Source organism: Vespula vulgaris, chromosome 9 (genome assembly GCF_905475345.1).
Source record: "Vespula vulgaris chromosome 9, iyVesVulg1.1, whole genome shotgun sequence".
Classification (NCBI taxonomy): domain Eukaryota; kingdom Metazoa; phylum Arthropoda; class Insecta; order Hymenoptera; family Vespidae; genus Vespula; species Vespula vulgaris.
In genome coordinates, this window is record NC_066594.1 from 1,321,657 (window position 1) to 1,342,545 (window position 20,889).

A 20,889-nucleotide genomic window follows, 5' to 3' on the forward strand; every position below is an offset into this window, starting at 1 on the left:
CTTTCAATGGTGCATTACCCATCTTTTATAAATAAATATTCCTTCCAGAATACGTATAAAGCAACGTGAGCCGCAAAGAACTAAGAATTATAATAATTCAAATATCAAGCAACTTATTATACGTCAATATTAGCTACTTCCTAACGTACCGACGCTTAAACGTTGATTATCGAGTGTCGATAACATGTACAATACTTTATAAGAGAAGCGAAACGTAATTACACGATTCGAACACGACGCAGATTGTTATTATAACTAACCCCTCCATTATATAACCATCTTACCACACTAATAAAAATAATGTTTTGGATTATATCGAATAAAGGTTAGGATAAACACGTTCTATCGAACGACGTAAACAAAAACGAAATCAAAATATTTGGAAAGTTATATCGAAACTTGTACGTTCAAATATCTGACATCATCACAAAAAATTATAGTTTTATTTATCCTTATTCGATTTTTATATACTTCAAGAATTTCAAAACGGAATAACAAAAAGAAATAGAAGAAAATATCCTTTATTCGCGGAAACCACGAGAGACCGATTTGAAAATGTCGCGTGCCTGCACGTTCCTCAGGTGTGTACGCTAAACATAAGAGACGTATCGCTACGCACAAGACTCGAATAATCTACCAACGGTAAGATTATTATTCCCCTTTTCTTCGTCTCGTTGTATCTTTCTTTGCCAAATCTCGTTTCACTCGGATATGTTTTATTTAAGCACGATCTACCTTCCTGACCCAAGAACAATAGAATGACTTTCTGAAATTGAAATTCGGATCACGTTTCCGGATAACATTACAACGTCAGCCATTCAACGCGAAACTGAAGAATCGAATTCCGTGAATCGCCTGAAAGTTGTTTTTCTCTTATCCGTTATAAATTTTCCTTCATTTCCGTTCATTCTAATATTACATAAAAAGTCTCGGATAATAAAATAACGGAATAAATTCATATCCTTTCGATATGAATCAACCATAACCTTTTCACGCTTTATTTCTTTCGCTTATTAAGTTTGTACGAAATATCGTCTAGGTTGAAAACAGAGCAGACAATTTAATAATACGTAAACCATTATGGATACGTTGAAAATTCAGAAAGAGCAGATGTCGTCGACGTCGGGAAAAACGAGATTTTGTAGCAGGTGTAGATCGGACGACAGGTGAACGTGGCACGATTCTTGATTATTTCGAAGCGACGTGAAGAGAAGGCGTTAAATCGAGCTACGAAAAGTCGTGGCTGCGACTTTTCGATATAACATCGAAAATAATCAAATACATTGTGTTTATATACAACGAGATATTAAACACGTATAATACGTGTACTTCGATCTTTGATATATATATATATATATATATATATATATATATCTTATTTTAATCAATAACACTGAGATCCGTTTAGTATACTATATACATAATATATCGTATATATACGCGTAAAGATTTTTATGGAGACTCGAGGGTTGCGTCTGGAGTTAATATCTTGTGACGGAAACCTGAGAAAGGATGAAGTCCGACAAATTCACGTCCTTTCTTTTCAAGTCGAGACGTCTGACTGGAGCTCTATAAGATTGAATTATGTTATGTTATCGACGCAAACGATACATAGCAATAGATTATTTAATTAAAAAAAATAAATAAATAAACAAAAAGAGACTCGTCTCTTCGATTATTATGCTTTATACGTTCATATCTTTATACACTTTGGGTTTTCCCAGGACAAAGCGATTTCCGAGTTGATATCATGACTTCTGGTAAATAAGCTGCGTAGAAGACAACGAACGATCTCGCTGAATACTAAAAGGCTCCCCTTGGCTCGTCCATGAGAACACTGCGTGGTCGAGCTTCTCGAAAATATTCTTCATGTTAGGAATACGAGTAAGTATCTTCTTCTTCTTCAGTCTTTTTCAGTATTCTCTCGTTCAAAGTTTGCCAGAATCGTAATGGGGTATGTGACCATGTGATATGGCTAATTATTAACAGGTATAATATCTCGATTTTTTTTCTTCTTCTTTTTTTTTAAATCCTTTCAAAGAAATTTTTATATTATATATATTCATATATATATATGCTTATAAATTCCTAACTTTAACTGTATAGACTCTTTATGTCTATATATGTATATACAAAATCGTTCCGATAAGATTCTTCTCCAAAACTGACTTGAGATTCACTTTTCATTGAATTTCAAACAAATCGAAATATTCCTTCAAATATTTCTTCGACAAGAAGAAAATGTCGATGGCGATCGTCTTCGTGTACGGTTACGTATGTACACGTTGTACACGTATTTTTCGGTACAATGGTATAACTATAATATAAAGGGACCATTCGTGACAATAGTAGAATCGGACAAAAGAAGATTCCATGAAACTTCCTGTTCTCGAAGCATTGCAATATCAAAATTCGCTGTACATAAAATGTAAGACGTCGAAAATAATTCTTAATTTTTTTTCTTAACTTTTTTCTTAACTTTTTTTTTCAAGCAAATTTTACAAAGCGATAATCGTTTTATCATTCTTGATTCTGTCCGTAAATTAGAATTATCTTCTAAGACGACGCGAGTCTTAACTCGTGTGACATTGCGAAAGAGTCGTGCATTCCAACGAAAAAAAAAAGGAGAAAAAGATTATTTTCAACAAAGAAAGAACGAAGCTTTAAAGAACGAAGACCAAATTCGCGTTGCTGAATGCACAATTCCACGAGCAAAACTGGTTTCTGGCAGACAATTAATTCAATCGGGACAAGTCGTCTTTCCTTGCGATGATCCGATTTATGACTTATTAAATGCTATTTATTAAAACCTCTTAACGATCAGTATCCTTGAAATATTTCTTACACCTCGTAATTAGCCGAACTTTAAGTTAATTACGCTATTTAACGTCCTTACGCTATTACCATTTACGAATGAATTATGAATAAAATGATAAAAAATTTATATTAATTTCAATTTTAATTATTACATTCTGAATCAATGATAGATAATGATTAACCATTAAAATATTCAAAAACAAATAAATATTATCTATAATTATTAAAGATTGCATTTATAAGTAATAACAATCTTAAATAGAGCTTCAAAGTAACATTAAATATTCGAAAACAAATAAATATTATATATAATAATTAAAGATCACGTTCGTAATTAACAACGATGTGAAATAAAATTTCAGATTAATATAAATTAAATAAATATCTTATTATCGATATTTATGTATATCGATCGTGTAGCAAGTGTATTCGTAGAAGAATAAGGATCGTTAAGTCCTCCTACATAAAGTATAATGTTTCCATGTCAGTTACAGGAAGTAACGCGATACAGTTGGCTTCCGAACACGTGCGAACGCTTAAGCATAATAACACTTTTAAAACGGTTACTGACCGGACGAAGATAACGCGATTAAACGTTACAAATATCGATATGTAAATGAAAAAAGAAAAAAAAAGAAACGTTTAGCAAAACAATTATAAGAAGATTGAAAGATCGACGTTTCATCGTACTTCATATTCATCAAATACATTTAAATTAAACAAAAATATATATATATTAATAAAATAATTTAATAATTGTTAAATATATATATATATATATATATATATATATATATATATATATATATATAGTAAATACATTTCGTAGCTGCCGTTTTTTGATATCACAATACCGAATGAGAATCACTGATGAACAGAAGGGCGCGTGCCAAGGGCTCGCATCTGCCGCATTTGGTTTTGCAGCCCCTCAGTTCTTACTAGAACAGTACTACCTATCAATGTGTGAGTCTCCGGTTACAAAAAAGAAACGCTTCCGCAGGAAGCGATGCCAGAATCTTTATAACGCATTTCCTTTTTTCATTCTAAAGGATTCTTCCTCTTTGCCGTTAAGGTAAAAGATATCTTTTGGAAAAGTGAAACTTGAAGATCTCGATGAAAACACTTGCTAGATCATCTGTTTACTCTATTTTCACTTTTACATGTATTTCGCAATAGGATCATTCGTAAATGTATTCCAAAAATTGTTTTTTTAATTATTTTAAACGTTTATACGAACAATCTTTGTAATAATTTTTTTTTTTATACAAATATCTGACGATATGTTATATATTTAATTTATTTTACGCAAAGCTTTTAAATAAATTCATAAATATATTAATATTTATTCGTACGCATTCATGCGTATGCCTGTGTGTAACTTAATTAAAAAACGTAAATTATAATCGAAAAAATAACGTTAAGTATTGAAAAACGATTAAATATTGTACAAAATATTGTAAAAGAAGAATTAATAAACCTAATTAAAAGCATACGTTTAATTTAGAACGAAACGGTAAATTTAGTACACGCGATTTCGAGAGAGATTATAAGAGGGGTTGCGTTCGTGGGCACTCCAAAGGTAAAATACGTTCCTGAAACAGGGCCCAAAGAAGGGGACGAAAGGCAGGTAAGCAGCTGCGAGCATCTGCAGGGAGAGCGGCAGCCGTGGGCAGCCTCATGTTTGAATTAGTCCCGACACAACTGTCGTTCGTGCAACATGTATCGAAGAACGTTACTAAAATTTCGAAGAAATAATCAGTTATACTAATTTCAAATACGAATGATATCAATTTTTGTTAAAATTTGTGCTTGTAAAATGTACAAAGATAGGTATTTTTGGCGATAACTGTTAGGGAAAGAAAAGGTTCATCTTATTCGCGATGTTATTCTAGTTTAATCTTTATTTTAAAATGACACTAACAGACTGACATATTGAAAGAATATCTCGTTGTTAATATAAAAGACAAAATAAGAATAGTATCTATATAAGATAATTTTTAAAAAATCGTAAGGGGTGAAACGAGTGGAAACAGAAACCGATCAAATGACTGTATAAAGTATATAAAATTTAGAAGAAGAAGAAGAAGAAGAAAAGGAGAAAATGGAGAAAATGTTGATACTCCGATTAATCGTGATATTTGGTGTATGCTCGTCGATTCAGTGCGATTTGTTGGATTTGTACGTCCAACACATGGACGAGACAATGAGGACGATGGCGTATAGGAAGGCTCATCATTCTAAGAATCTTTCGAGCAGGTTAAAACGTAGTCTACAGGACGAGCCACTGTTAAGAGTTCAGAGTATGTTCAAAAAACAACGTCTGGATGTCGATGAGGAATATTGGAAGCAAAGAAACAAGGAACTTGTACCGTACGGAGAAGACGGGCTAGATTTTCCAAACGATAGAGAAGAAAATATGGATCCCAGTCAGTACGAGTTAATGAGAAACTCAACGGATAGTAATATTTCTTTGAACTCCGAAGAAACAACAACGGATACGACGATGGCCGACGAAAATAATGACGCTTCTGTAGAAATAGAATCCATGATGAATGAATCGCGAACTGATGGTAACGGCACTGAAGAAAATATTGAGTTGGACGAGTCGAACGATAGTCTGGAAGAATTGCAACCAGATTTAGATGAGTTAAAAGGAAACGTCGAAATTATCGAGGATTGGAAATTTTTAGAAAAGAAAATAGAAAACGACGAGAAACCTGATCATATCGAAATCGTTAATGAAGAAGAACTGGAAGAACAAGAAGAACGAGAAGAACAAATAGAACGAGAAGAAGAAGAACGAGAAGAAGAAGAAATTGAAAAAGTTTTGTCGGCTTCTACGGTTTTCAGTGAGACCACCTACAAGAAAGCTCCGAAGCCATGGAGTCGCGTGCCAAAGAAATATTTTCCGGGCTTCGACAAGGTCCCAAAGGAATCACACGTCGGCAAGGGTTATTACACGCCGTCCAACGAAGATGCCGACGTGATCAGATCAAAGAGAAGCACAAAGGAGAGAAAATTTCCGAGGTACGAGAGACTCGACGAGGATGGTAACGTCATCCTCGAATGGGATCCTACCGACGAAGAGACGATCACGTTCAGGATAACGGCGAGAACCCTGGGCTACGTTGGAATTGGATTCAACGAGAAGAGTCACATGAAGGGAGCGGACATTCTTCTCGCTTGGGTAGACGATCACACTAGGGCTGTCAATCTTCTGGTAAGTTTTTTTCCTTTTCTTTTTCCTGTTTCTTTCTTCTTCTTCATCTTTTTTCCCCTCTTGTCTCTTTTTGATTTACGATAGAGACTCCGTTCACCGAAGTAAAGCCAGGTATTCGATATTTTTCGATCGATCTGTTCGGACATTTCTAATCTTTATTAAATAGAAATCTGATTCTTAAGGAATTTAAGTATCCTTTTTTGTTGGATTTCGTGTTTAATCATTATACCGTTCCTTCGTTATTTACTTGTAACATAAACCGATAGATATAGTAATAAGACGAATACATTCTACGTAATTGAGATTAAGTTCTGAGAGATGGAAGGCAGTTAACGAGGCACGTCGTAAACTCGGAATCGCTGTGGAGAGTGAAAATATCAGCAGAGTAGAACGGACAATCTTGACGCACATTTTATATAATGGTGAATGTAACATTATGCTCGTTGAAATAGGTATGTACGATATACAGGGTGTACCAGAATAAATGGGAAATATTTTAGGGATGACCACGTCTAAACAATAAAAAAGAAAAAAGATTCTATTAAATTTTGTTTACGAGTTATAATAATAATTCTTTCCTTGGTTGAACGTACAAAACGCTCATTGACTCTACTGTCGAAACTTTTCAAAAGAAAGAATCGAACAAAGGTTCTAGCGAATCCGAGCAACATCTGGACATATGGAGAAAGTAAGACAGTCATTGATAAGACGTCTGCAGGCTTGTATTCAGATGCGAGTAGGTCAATTTCGAACGTCTCTTGTATGAAAGTAACCAGATATAGAGTTTGTTGAAAATCAAATCCGTTGTAATTCGAAAACGAAATCAAATAGGACGTATATCTGTATGAATCTTTTTTTTTATATTATTAAAACTATTTAAAATATTTTTCATTTATTCTAGGACACCCTATGTGCGTGTATATATACACACACACACATATATACACACGCGTGTGTGCTTATAAAAAAAATACGATAATTATCGTATTTCTCATAGGCCTGAGAATCAAAAACCACTTTGCCTAGTTCACGTTCGTTTCTAGATAAACGGGGATGCATTTTTCATAGCTCCATGGATCTAACGAAGACAAATAATCTAAGGTCGGTAGAGATTAACTAGGCGTATAAACGAAACTTTCTAATGTTAGAACATCGGCCAAAGCCGTGGATCTATCAATTCGCGTAGGTCGAACCTGTTTCCTTCTTGCTTCTACTAGATATAGAATTTTCTTTATCGCTTCTGCAACGTGCAAGTGTAGGTGTAGTCTACGTATTTTATTCTTTTACGATAAATCAACATATATGTATATAAGTTATCTAAGATTGCTTCTTCCGAAATCAAGGAGAAGTTAAAAGTTAAAGTTCCTTGAAATATCACTTTAAATTTGTGATATATCGTATCGTGATATAGAAAATGAGAATCGATAAAGGTACTGACGTCTTTATCGAAAACTTTTCTTACATTTACCATACACGTACATGTATATACTCCCTCTCTCTCTCTCTCTCTCTCTTTCTCACATATACAAATATACACATACACAAATGCATACGTATACATCTAAATCATATATCATGAGAATACATCTCTAAGTAATTTGAAATTCTTAACGTAATGCCACGCATTTCAAAGAGAAAAGGAATAAAAAGGATTAGCGAGCGTTGCTTCGCGAGTCCACCACCATCGGCTGAAGACAGTTTGAAACCTGTCGGCGTGGATCTGTCTAACCGAGGGAAGAGTCGACGAACGAGCTGGCGAACGAGAGAACGAAAGAAAGGATGAGAAAGAGAGAAAGAGAGAAAGAAAGAAAGAAAGAAAGAAAGAAAGAAAGAAAGAGAGTCAGGACGAAAGATAGGAGGGAGTACAAAGAGGGTAGCAGTGAAGATTAAGAGAAGGAAAAAAGAAAAGGAGGAGAGGGAATAGGGAGGAGTAAAGATGGGATGAGGACTAACATAAGAGGACGAACGAAAGAAACAGTGGAAAAAGGAAATAAAGAAACAGGAAGCCAGAGAATTAAAGGAAGATTAAGAGGACGGCCAAGGAAGAAAGGGAGGTCGAAGAAGGAGAGAAGCGAAGAAGATTCGAAGTCGAGAACTCCAGCGTTGTATCTATGTATTATATGTGTGTGTGTGTGTGTGTGTACCTATGTGTTTGTTATATGTGTGTGTATGTACCTTACGTTCTACGTATACGAAGCATACGAGGAATGGCAAAGTATAAAAAGAGAAAACAAAAGATCCATCGAAAGTTCAAGTTCCATCGCCCTTTCCAACTCATTCTACCTATTTTATTCTTGTATTTTTTTATTCGACAACAGACGAAAATAAATATATACTTTTCCAAGGTAATTGGACCATCGATAGATCGATCTTCATCTTTGCACGATCGATTCGTATTAATGAGAGAGGGATAATTAACGCAAACGCGATGATTAAGCTATTCCTTCTGGTGATTGACTCTTTATCGTCGTCGTCGTTGTCGTCGTTGTCCTCGTCATGAGGACTTTTTTATCGATTCTTTTTATTTCTTTCTTTTAATTTTGACACACGAATATATTACAACGTGTTCTTACAGCGTGCACCATTAAAGCTCGTTCTTTGTGCTTTTATCTAACCGTTATAATGAATTATATCGGAAATATTTCGTAATATAAATATCTATATGTATATAGATACTCTATGAATATTTTAGAAAGTTTGAAAGAATTATCGATGTCGATATAATAATTAAGTATCGAAGAAAAAGTATCGATATTTAAATAAATAAATGTGTGGACTTTAATGGAGAGGAGGTAAGATTTTTAATTGGTACTCGATTAGAAACGAAGGGCTGACAGTAAGGAAAAGAGAGAAAGAAATCCAGAAGGAAGACAGGACAGACGACAAAGTCGAAGAAGTAGAACCTGTCTCTGGGATCGACTTCTACGAATTCCTAATCTTAATTAAATTTATGACTATTACAGTTGAACTATCGTGAGACTATTGCTACGTTAGTAAATATTATTATCATGATAACTTCCTTTCTCACGATATTAATCATTATTGCTAATCGAGATTTTACTTTGTACAATACTGACACGGATACAAAAAAAAAACTTTTACTACGAAAAAGTGTTCGACAGAATATGTATTAAACGGATAGACGATTTTTATTAACGAATAGACGCCATCTTCGATTCTTGCGGAATTCTCATCCTCGATTTACCTGGTCCTTGTCCCGTACCGACGAGGGAATAAAAAAAGAAAAAGAAAAAAAAAAAGAAAAAATAGAAAGGAAAGGTACAGAATGCGCAACAGGCGAAGTATCCAGAGGGAAAGGGGGAGGTTAAGGTGGTGGTAGGGTTCAGAAGGGGGACATACACCGGCCTGAAAGGCTGGGATAAAATTAACGAACGTCGTTCCAACGAGCGAGATAACGTCGTGATAAATTTACGTCCCGACCGTGGAACGGGGGAAGAGAGAAAGAGAGAAAAAGATATATATATATATATATATATATATATATATATAGAGAGAGAGAGAGAGAGAGAGAGAGACTTTCTCACACCATTATCATTCCACCTCTCTTTTTTCGCATTTCTTCTCTATACGATCGATTCACGTATTCTACGTTTCGTTCTTCTGACGAATTATAAATTTTCTTGCAAAAAGAATTAAATAAGACTTGAGATTCTCGAAAAAATCGTTAAATTAGTATAAAGTATTTGCTTAAAAAGTCTTGGTAATTTGAAGATCTTAATTTTTACCACAAGATCACAGTATAAAGAATCCTGTAATTTATAAAAGCATACGTACTGATGTTGTAATTTATAAAAGCATACGTGTATCGAGTATTAGATAATTTATAAAAAAAAAAAGATGATACAGTGTTGTTTATTTAGTGTTGTTGTATAAAAAAGAATGTAGAAAACTCCGAGATTACTTTATTGGACGACCCAACGCGTAGCAATTCATTTACTATCAAATCTCTAATATATGCAGATGAGTACTATTATTTCACGGTCAGTTGAATCGACTTCGAGGGATATCGAATTAATAGAAAGAGAAAATGAATGAATGAGATAAGGTTGTTAACCGGTGAAGGAGTACGGTGTCTTCGTCGTCTTCTTCGTTGCTTGACAAATACCGTTCTACTCGCCTACCTGTTCCGGTCGCTAAGGAAGGTATAGCTACACGTATTATACCAAGATAACACGTACATATGTAGGTATAGATATAATACAACATGGCGAATGCACGTACATGCATTCACACAACACAGAGGCTCGAAACTCAAATGCAAAAAAAAAAAAAACACGCGCCGGCAGGCACGAAAGAGTTGTGCTCGCGCGTTCAATCCTCGCGTACGAGGTTGCTGCCATGAGACGAGTGCCTTGAGCTTGTGCGAAATGAAAAGAGAGAGAGAGAGAGAGAGAGAGAGAAAGAGAGAGAGATAGAGACAGAGAGAGAAATAGAAAGAGAGAGAAAGAGAGGGGTAGAGAAGGACCGTCGGGCATACCAAGCCTCGAGTTGGGTCCGAAGGGATCCAGTCAAGGCCTCCAGACATCGACGGGGGGCCCGACTATGCGAATCTTCGGGCCTTGCCATACGCCAGAAAGAGGAAAGCTGATCCTCTAGCCCGTGAACCGTATAACCCGCTGGTAACGCCTATCACGAAGGTTACTTTATATCACTAGTTTACGTGAAACATATTTTTTACCACTACCCGTTTTTTTTTGTTTTTTATTCGAAATCTTTTTTTATCTGTGACAAATTGAAAAGAAGGAGAGAATAGATGAAATGCTGTTTCTACAAAAAAATTGAGAGGAAAGTGAGAGAATTAATCGTAAAACGTATGGAGATATAATATTAGTGATTATAACTTATATCATTTTATATCATTCTTAAATTATTATTATTATTATTGTTGTTGTTGTTGTTGTTATTATTATTATTATTATTATTATTATTATTATTATTATTATTATTATTATTATTATTATTATTATTATTATTATTATTAGGAACTCGAGCAAATATCAAATCCCGTTAATGCTATCGTCTCTGAGCAAAATCCCTCCATTCACGACTCTCATACCCCATTTCGTTAAGATCCATTCTAATGTTTTCTTCTCATCTATGTCTCATTGAATTTAACCATTAGTATTTAATAAAATCTGATCGTTGTATCACGAATTATTAAATGTTATATTATTATTTCGATAATAAGATATACTATTAAAATAGAATGATTATTATTGATAGATTTATCGAGCACAGTTTTATTTTCACGCTAGTATATGATTAGTAAGATGATCGTAAAGATAGTTAAGTTTCGTTTATTTGATATTAATACACATAAACAGTATTTATCAATTAATATAAAAGAAAAATGAGAACTTTGATATTATACATGATAGAGACATTAAAACGAAAAGAGAGGGAATATTTATCGAATCACGGGGAACTATAGTGAGAATCGGGGTGAGAGCACATGAACGAGAAAAGAGAGGAGGGAGGAAGGAGGAGGGAGGTTGGATAGGGGGTTTTATCAAGCACAGAAGGTTGAAGGAGGGAAACAACAAGCAGCCGCCGTAGCTAGCGCATACACGCTCCTTAGAGACGATTACGATCGTAATTTATTGCAAGCGGGGAAAGGACGTTCCGCAAAGTGAATTTGAAATACGACTAATCCAAAAGGACGAACGACTGGAACGGACAACTGGACAGACGGATGGATAAACGCATCGTCGAATACGTAGAATTTCACAGAAACTCCCATTTGTTCTCCTCCATCGTTGATTCCATTCCTCGTCTTTTATCTTTTTATCCTTCTTTTTTCATTTATTTAATTTTATTATACATTCTCTCATTATCTCTTTACCGTTTCAATCTCATTCAAAAATTCTCATTTCTATTGAATTCCAATTTGAAAATAATAACGTGGATTAATGAGAGAACTTAAACGCAATTATTCTCGACAAGATTTATTTGACATGAGAATCATGTATAATTGATGCCGAGAAGGTGGGTGAGCGGTGTTCACTTTATTTTATAAATTCATCAATATGTAAGAGATTTACAATACGTAAGAGACTTTTTTTAAATCATATTAATTAGATAGTAATACGAAATTACTAATAAAAAATCGTTCGAAACAGAGTAATGTTTTTTTTATATAAACGATATAACGATAACATTTCTAATATATCTTTCTTTTGAAGAATAATATCGTGAATAATATCAAGACAAACAATCTCTGACCGTTAGAATAATTTCCATGATAATTGCGATCCGATAGAAAGATCATTATCATATGCAATAGTTCAATGTTCCTGTGGAAAATAATCGTCTGAGATTTCCCGGATATACATTTGCTTTCTTTAACGTTGATCGGTCTCTTCGCGATCTTATTAACGATGGATAAAGATAACACGAACTAGGATTGGTCTATATAATCGATCGATTCGAGTTCCCCGTATTATCGATGTATAAACCTTGAGAAATTAAATGCGCTTTTATAAGTTTATAGCTCGAGGGAAGACACATCGAGACCGCTATAATCCAGGTTATATGATTTACGATTTCCACACGAAGAAACCGGTCCGCCCGGGCCAAATAAAATATCCTCATCGGTACGCCATTTGTCCGGAAGAACCTTGCACACATTTACGAGGATCGTATTCACAAGATCGTTTCTTATCAACAAATTCCCATTCCATTCTTTGAAGCTTCTCTCTCTCTCTTTCTCTTTCTCAAATCTTACGTTTCTTTTCTCTCAGCAATAACCCTTGTTCGTCTCAATGTATCGAAACATAATCGATAATTTTACAAGAATGTCTTCGTACTCTTATCAAATACAATTTTTACGACACGTTACACATTGATGATCTAAGATGATTATTACATTATTGAATTTGATCTCATCTCGTCGAAAAGTATAAACGTAATTCGTAGAATATTTACTTTCACGTAAATGTGATATATTATGTTTCGTTTCACAATAAACACGACGGACAGGCTATTAAAGTAATTATAGATCGTAAGATCGTCGGTTGTGATTGTTATTAACGCTTGGAAAGAAAATGAAATCGTCGGTAGCCTTCTGGGAATCACAGAATTCAGGGTCGCCTTAATAAGAAAATAAAAGTAAAGGATAAGCGAAAGAAAAAGGTACTGTATAAGAAAAGAAGAAGGGTATAAACTGTTCGTGGTTCGCACGAACTCGAGCTATTGTATCCCATTTTAGGGGTTTTATTGATCGAGCAAAGAAAGACACGAAAAGACTTCTTCGAGGAAAGATTTGTAACTGTTCGATCTAGTGTACGAGTTTGAAACTTTATCCGTCGCAAATTCGTGAAATCTATAATAATTTTATTGAGGACAATTTCTTTCTTTTTTTTTTCTTTTTGTTTTTTAGTATTGCAACGAATTAACGCCATTAACGCGTACGCCAAGAATACCGTATTAGCTTCATAATCTATTTCGTCGGTCTAACTTTGAAGTTGAAGATGAAAAACTTAGGCGAATTAACGCCTAAATACCGCCAGTCGTTTTATTGCAGGGTACAAACTGGATTGGTCCCTAAGCTACCGGATCTAATCTTTTTCTTCTCTCCACTTCTTTTTCTTTCCTCTTACTCCTATTCATTTTGATTTATTTTGTATTCACAATGTTACATCAAATGCGAGTTTCCATGATTCGCACGGTCTCATTAAATCAAATACCTAATGTTTCACGTATATGTAGGTACGTTGTACGATAAAAATTATACATTCTTCATACCTGTAAATACATAGAATACCTTATGTATTCTATATAATATAGGTATAGTACCTCGTGGTAAGCTTTTCGATCGATAGGTATAAGTCGTGCAAAAAAGAGAACACTGGCCCTTGTTCAGCGAGATTCAAGGCGGTTCCCATGGGTCCAGATCCCAAAGAAAAAGAAGAAATTCCTCTCATGAGGCGCCACTGAGAGGACGATGCTTGCCAGGTGTTTTGAACGTAGTTCTCTCTCTCTCTCTCTCTCTCTCTCTCTCTCACACGTCGAAGCACCTTCTTCTTCTTCTTCTTCTTCTTCTTCTTCTTCTTCTTCTTCTCCTCATCCTTTCGTCCTCCTTCTTCGGCTTACTTTTTCTTGCTCGTCTATACCTCTCTCTTTCTATCGTCGACTGCACAACGAAGGTACCGATCTTCTCTCTCTCTCTCTCTCTCTCTCTCTCTCTCTCTTTCTCTCTCTACTCTCGTCGTCGTCGTCGTCGTTTATCTCCCTCTATCTCGGAATCTCTTTTTCTCCGGCAGTGCCGCTTCTTTTTACCACCTGGCAGAACAGCAGCTGGTAACAGAGGGAGGTCCTTAGAGAGAGGAATAAAAAGCCTCCCCGTTGTCCTGCGGGAACTCCAGGGGCTTACTCGGTGAACGTTGACAAACTATAATCCGAATATGATTTATTTCGATATCGTTTTAATAACTTCGATAGTTAATGTTGTAACTACTGTACATACATACTGTTATATACTTATCGCTCGATTAAAAATTGATAGAGATAACGATAGCAAAGAAATATTTATATTAATGTTAAAATTCGTTATTCTTTCGATTCTTTATTATCGAAAATATAATCGTATTGAGATATTTTGATCTTCTTTCTTTTTTCTTTTTTCTTTCTTTTCCCTTTTTTTTCTTTTTTATTAAAATTTCTTTAATCGATATTAATAATTACGGCGATATTATTGTAAATACTGATTATATATAAACGAAGAATATAAAATTTGATCGACACGATAAACTAAAGAGAATTTCTCACGTGCCGTTGTAGGCCTCGCAGTTTGCATACTTTTAACCTAATTGCTCGGTTATAAAACTAAAATATCTCCTGGACTTGTTTTACGAATGTAGTGTCTACATACGTATTAAACTAATAATAATAATTTTATAGAAACGATTATGTCACGTTTCATTTTCTCGGTAACTTTGCGATTATTATCGTTAAAAACACGTCACGCTTTAACGAGTAAAAAAGAAATTCTCTTTCATCTGTCCGTATTACAAAGCATAACTACTGCATACGTTAAAGTAAAAGCTGTCAGAATTATGTAAAGTTTAAAGAGAATAATTTATCTTTAAGAATGTGAAAACGTGATGGACATTAAAATTTGTCGTAATTGAAATGAATGATTCGTAGAAATTAAGAAATTTATTCGATGATACGAAGATATCGATTAACGTGTATGATCTTATCGCCGGAAGTATTCCAGACTTAATCATCAAACGCTTTTTTTCTTTCTTTCTCTTACTCTCCGCATTTTACTAATTACCCTCAAAGACGATGAGAATATCCGCGTTCTATGAGAATATCCTTGCATAACGCGTGAGAACGAACTTGAACTACGCGAAGTAATGAGATCGATCGCGATGAAAGATTCTTTTTGATTTATCGTGAGAGTTTTACGTTTTTATTTATATTCCTTTCATTACTACCATCGTACATTAAATAATGAATAAATAGATATTATATAAACAAATTGATATATTTACAATTATATTTATAAATAGATACATTTATCATTCTAATATAATAATTAATTAAATATGATAAATCATTCAAAAATGACTCTTGTTTTTTTCTTTATCTTTATACTTAAAAATCGATCGTTTCTCTCATTCGTAAAAAAGAAAAGAAAGAAAGAAAGAAAGAAAGAAAGAAAGATAGAAAGAGAGAACAAGAATGAACGTCACGAAGCGTTAAAAGATGTTACGCTTTTGGGACACGATCAGAATAATATTTTTCAACGTCTGTAATTTTGAATGCGTTGTCGTATGCAAATCGACGAACGTTCGCATATTCCATCGTTTTCCTCCGATGACTCTCGAGACCGTTTCCTTCTTGCACGTGCTCGTTAAAAACTACTGCCGTACTCGTTGGGCATGACGACGGTAAAGCAATTATTTGGATTCATTATGAACAGGAAGAGGATTTCCCTTCGGACCCTTCGCTATGGCTTCGTTTACTATGGCATTCTCCCTTCTTCTATTCTAACTCGCTATTTACGAATCCAACGGACCCAAACGCCTTGGGGCCTCTTTTTCTGTGACTGTTATTATAACTTCTAATGATACTGAGTAAAATAGTAGATGATTATATACAAATTCATTGCCTATATTTTTATCCTCTATGTATGTTCGCTTTTCATAATAATTTCAATATTAAATCGCAAAGAGAAAAGGATATATATCATTTGAGAATTATCGATTATTTCCACGAACGTAAAAATTATTATTAAAAGGTACATTGCAATCTATTTCTGATACGATCAAAAGAGAAAGTGCACGCTGAGTAAAGAGAGAAAGAAAAAAGAATGATGTGCCACTGAAACGTAAGAACACCTGGCACTCGAACGACATGATTTTGTACTTTTTGATCTAATTTAATATCTTGTATCGCGAACAATGTTATTTGAAAATAAATCGATTTTTATATGTTCTCTTTAAGGATTCGCACGGTATCGAAGAGTCGAACGCAGCACCGGTTACAGACACTTCTCAAGATGTTCATGTTCTCGAGGGTTTTCAAAATGAGACTCACACGAGCATAACTTTCATCAGAAATTGGCAGACTTGCGACCCGCAGGATCATCGACTTACGGTAAATATTAATACGTAAGAGAATTAAAAGAACATTTATTACAAATGTATGTAAATATTTATCAATGATAAAAATGTTCATTAAATATATATACTAATGTAATTATTAATTTTGTCTATAATATAACGAACGAAGTGACTCTATAGCAATAAATAAAATATTTTTATATCAGGGCGATACCGTAAGAGTCTTATGGGCTTTGCATCAAAGCGATCCCGAATTAAATACAGCGATTTGGCATGGTGACAAACGTGGTGGAAGAGCGTTACGACTCAGAACACCATCGCCTCATGCTCCACCTCAGGAAATGCAGGATATAAGACATTGGGACGTGAAATTGAATCAGGTTAAAATATAATGATACTAATTATCGATAAATATTCCTTAAATTTACGCTTATCTGGGTTTTTGAATATTACAGTTTACGGTATCTGATACGATGGATACCGTTTATTGGTGCAAAATCTTTAAGGCACCATCTTTAACTAAGAAGCATCATATGATCGGAGTAAGTAGATGATAAATATTGAAATTCCTTTTAATAAATAATTTCCAAGTATAATATATACTTATATATATATTATTATTATTATTATTATCTCGCAAGATTTTATACTTACGAGCATTTCTACGATAACGTCATTGACTGCGATCGAAATTCTTATCCAAAGAAACGAGTACCGTATTTTTTGCTGATTGTAAGTAAACTAACGTGTCAACGATCAAACCTGCAAAGGAATGCAAAGGTTGGGCTTCATTACGTATGTCTTTCACGAATCACGGTCATTCGTGTCGGACGTCCCATGAACGCTTTAGACATCGCTTAGAATAAAAAAAGATTCGATGATGTCACTGCGTTGTCCGAAATGCTCATTGACTTGCATCGATACCTTTTCGAAAAGAGAAAAATCCAATTCATTCTTTTTTATAAAACGTGTCATGATTTCTAATATAGAATTCGGAATAATTTTCTAGCTTTTCTATATTTTTCTAACATTTTCGTTTCTTTATTCTTCTATATTATTCTATATTATTCTTCTATATTCTTTATTATTCTTTATATAAAAGAAAACATATATATATATATATAAGATATTAATTTATATTACATATATACCGTTTTTAGTATACGCCTCTGGTGGAGAAAGCAAACGAGGACTTGGTACATCATGTGATAGTATATGAGTGTGCTTCAACTTCACCGATTCTCGGTCAGCATGCTAGAATCGCTGGTGCACCTTGTTATAGTCCCACGATGCCACGTGAATGGGAATCCTGTTTGCAGCCTGTCTTGGCCTGGGCCCGTGGTAGCAGAGGTAAAAATTGATTTTCGAAATATCGTTTAAACGTAATAAAAAATATCTAATGATGAAATAGATAAATAAAATTATTTATTATTTTAGGAGAATGGCTTCCAGATCATGTGGGAATTCCTATAGCCGAGCACCAAGAAGGTTCTTATTATATGTTGGAAGTACATTATAATAATCCTGGGTTAAAAAAAGTAATAGATAGCAGCGGAGTTAGAATTCATTTAACTCCAAAACTTCGCGCTCAAGAGGCAGGAATTCTTGTTGCTGGTGTAGCAGTCAGTCCACTTCATTTGGTACCTCCGAGACAGAAGGAATATGCTACTGCTGGATATTGTACGCCACATTGCACGAATACCGTAAATATCAATAATATTATTGTAATAATATAATTATTTTCTATACGTACGAATTTTATTAAATTTTTTTTTTCTTTTTTTCTTTTGTAACGTAGATGTTTCCCGAAGATGGTGTAAACGTTGTGTCAGTGGTATTGCATTCTCATCTGGCTGGTCGACGTTTGAGTTTGAAACATATTCGTAAAGGAAAAGAACTTCCTCGAATAGTACAGGACAATCATTTTGATTTCGATTATCAACAATCGCATACTTTGGAGAAGGAAGTGAAAATTTTACCAGGTGACGAATTGGTCGCTGAATGCGTTTACAGAACGTTGGATAGAACAAGACCAACGCTAGGAGGATATGCAGCGTCGCAAGAAATGTGTTTAGCGTTCGTTGTACATTATCCAAGAACACCATTGGCAGCTTGCTATAGTATGACACCTGTCAAAGATCTTTTCAAAACTCTTGCCGTATATAGCTTCAAAGGTGTCACTATGGATCATTTGGAGAAACTTTTCTTAACTACCGGGTAAAGTAATATTGTCAATTAAATGAAATGTTATTTTATCGTATTCTATTTCTTTAATTATAATAATTAACTTTACTATATTCTATTTATAGAGCTGATCCAGTGAGTCTACCTTCTACGGCCAGACAACAACTTCCTGTTTATCCTGCGACGAGACCTAGCGAACAAATCGACGAGGATATTATCAGAGAAGCAGAGTCCGCATTGAAAGCAATGAGAGATTATTCGGAGGAACGTGAAAATGATAATGTCTTTGCCCGACTTATCATCGAAGAACCTGAAGAATTTCGAGGTAAATGAATATTTTTATTAATACGTATTATACATTAAATACGTATTATGTTAATAGTTACGATCTCACGAGAGAATCGATTCGTTAATATTGTTTCTATTTTTTTTTCTTAGGTCGAACTTTAGCAGAACATATACTTGCTTTACCCTGGACCGAAGAACTTCTTGCTAGATCGATCGAAAAAAGTCTTTATCATGGTAGACACATGACATTTTGTAGGAAAAGAGACGACAAATTGGCACTGGTAAGAACATTCGAAGATTTTAGATTTACATTTTTAATAAAGATAATCGTACGTCCTTGAATTTCTTCTTTTCTTTTCTTGTTTTGGTTTGTTTTGTTTTGTTTTGTTTTGTTTTTTTTTTTAATTTAACTTAACTTTTTCTTTCAGCCTGCAAATATTCAAACGTTCCCGAATTTCACGGCATTACCGGAACAAAACGAAACTGTCTGCAGCGAGCTCAGAATTTCTTCATCCGATTCATCCAATATCAGTTTGAATTTCTTCATCACGCTAATTACGGTTATAAGTATTAGAACATTCGTTTTCTAAGGACATTGAAAAAAATTTATTATCGTACGAATTTGTATATCGGCGAAGATTTATTATTTATTGAACGAATCTACGTGATAACCGATCTCTCGTTATTCTCGACTGTTCGAAACAGATCGAAAATTTTCGGATATTACGCTGGTTACGATTACGAATCTCTTCTCGTTCACCTCGTCCTCCTTCGAGAGAGAGAGAGAGAGAGAAAGAGAGAGAAATAGAAATAGAAATAGAAAGAGAGAGAGACAGAAATAGAAATAGAAATAGAAATAGAGAGAAAGAGAGAAATAGAAATAAAGAGAGAGAGAGAGAAATAGAGAGTTAGATAGATAGATAGATAGAGAGAGAGAGAGAGAGAGAAATAGAAATAAAAGAGAAAAATGACAAAATTTTATAAAAATTTTTAGTCGTCCAGCGTGCAAGTATGTATGGAAATATAAGATATAATATAATATAAAACAATGTAAATACACGATTTAATGTATTTATGATAATTCGTACGCAGTACACTCCTATTTTATATTTTAATGCGTGTTTTGTATAAAAAGATAATAAATACGAATAAAAAAAAAAGATAACTTGAATGTACTTTATTAACCCATCCATACTCATATAATTGTGCAATTAATAATTTGTCATTATGACAATGGTAAAAATAGAAAAATAATAATTCGTTTATCATTCCGCGTACAACAATAATTAACATTTTTAATAATTTATTCGTAAAAAATAAAGCTATATAATGTCACAGTCACTTTTTATAGTATTCCTTGAAACAATTTAAAGAAAGTAATGACGTTTTAGAACAGATGGAATAACAAATTACAGTTTTATTTAAATATCTTTTAGCTTCATTTCAATCTTTCTAGAATTTGCTCACTTTTCTTATAACAAATGATACATATTCGTCTTGTATATGTTTTACTCCAGTACATGTAATCATAGCAACTATTTTAAAGACACAATAATTCCGTAATTAAAAATTTCCTAAATCTTGTTGATTTTAATTGTTTTAATTAGCATTCGACTATTAAACGATATATAGATTTAATGAAACACTTACAATTAAAAAAACATTAATGACTAAATTAGACGTTCAACATGTTAAAAGAAATAAAATTATATTACAAATTAAAATATTCAAAATATTATAATATTAAAAAAGTATAATAATCAAAGCATACACCGTAGAAACGTAGAT

At 33.8% G+C, this 20,889-nt stretch overlaps 1 protein-coding gene across 4 annotated transcripts; it reads left to right on the top strand.

Moving 5' to 3' along the window:
* Positions 1-333: 333 nt before the first annotated feature.
* Positions 334-20,254, top strand: LOC127066340 (MOXD1 homolog 1). Of its 4 annotated transcripts, XM_050999929.1 has the most exons (13): positions 334-401; positions 478-642; positions 1,725-1,884; positions 3,306-6,037; positions 16,511-16,663; positions 16,836-17,009; positions 17,085-17,171; positions 17,790-17,979; positions 18,067-18,332; positions 18,428-18,846; positions 18,939-19,138; positions 19,252-19,382; positions 19,530-20,254. In XM_050999929.1, the coding sequence occupies exons 4-13, from the start codon at positions 4,919-4,921 to the stop codon at positions 19,689-19,691; spliced, it is 2,901 nt and encodes a 966-aa protein (XP_050855886.1). In that variant the 5' UTR covers positions 334-401; positions 478-642; positions 1,725-1,884; positions 3,306-4,918; the 3' UTR covers positions 19,692-20,254. The 4 variants fall into 4 exon arrangements, with proteins under 4 accessions (XP_050855886.1, XP_050855885.1, XP_050855887.1 ...); XM_050999928.1 differs by having other exon boundaries at positions 342-642; XM_050999930.1 differs by having other exon boundaries at positions 342-581.
* Positions 20,255-20,889: the final 635 nt, after the last annotated feature.

What these genes read in the sequence shown, in the direction of transcription:
- LOC127066340 (XM_050999929.1), top strand. Translation starts at nt 4,919, where the DNA reads ATGGAGAAAATGTTGATACTCCGATTAATCGTGATATTTGGTGTATGC. An exon ending in CTAGGGCTGTCAATCTTCTG is followed by an intron (nt 6,038 to 16,510) that starts GTAAGTTTTTTT and finishes GTTCTCTTTAAG; the next exon opens with GATTCGCACGGTATCGAAGA. An exon ending in CTGGGCCCGTGGTAGCAGAG is followed by an intron (nt 17,980 to 18,066) that starts GTAAAAATTGAT and finishes TTATTATTTTAG; the next exon opens with GAGAATGGCTTCCAGATCAT.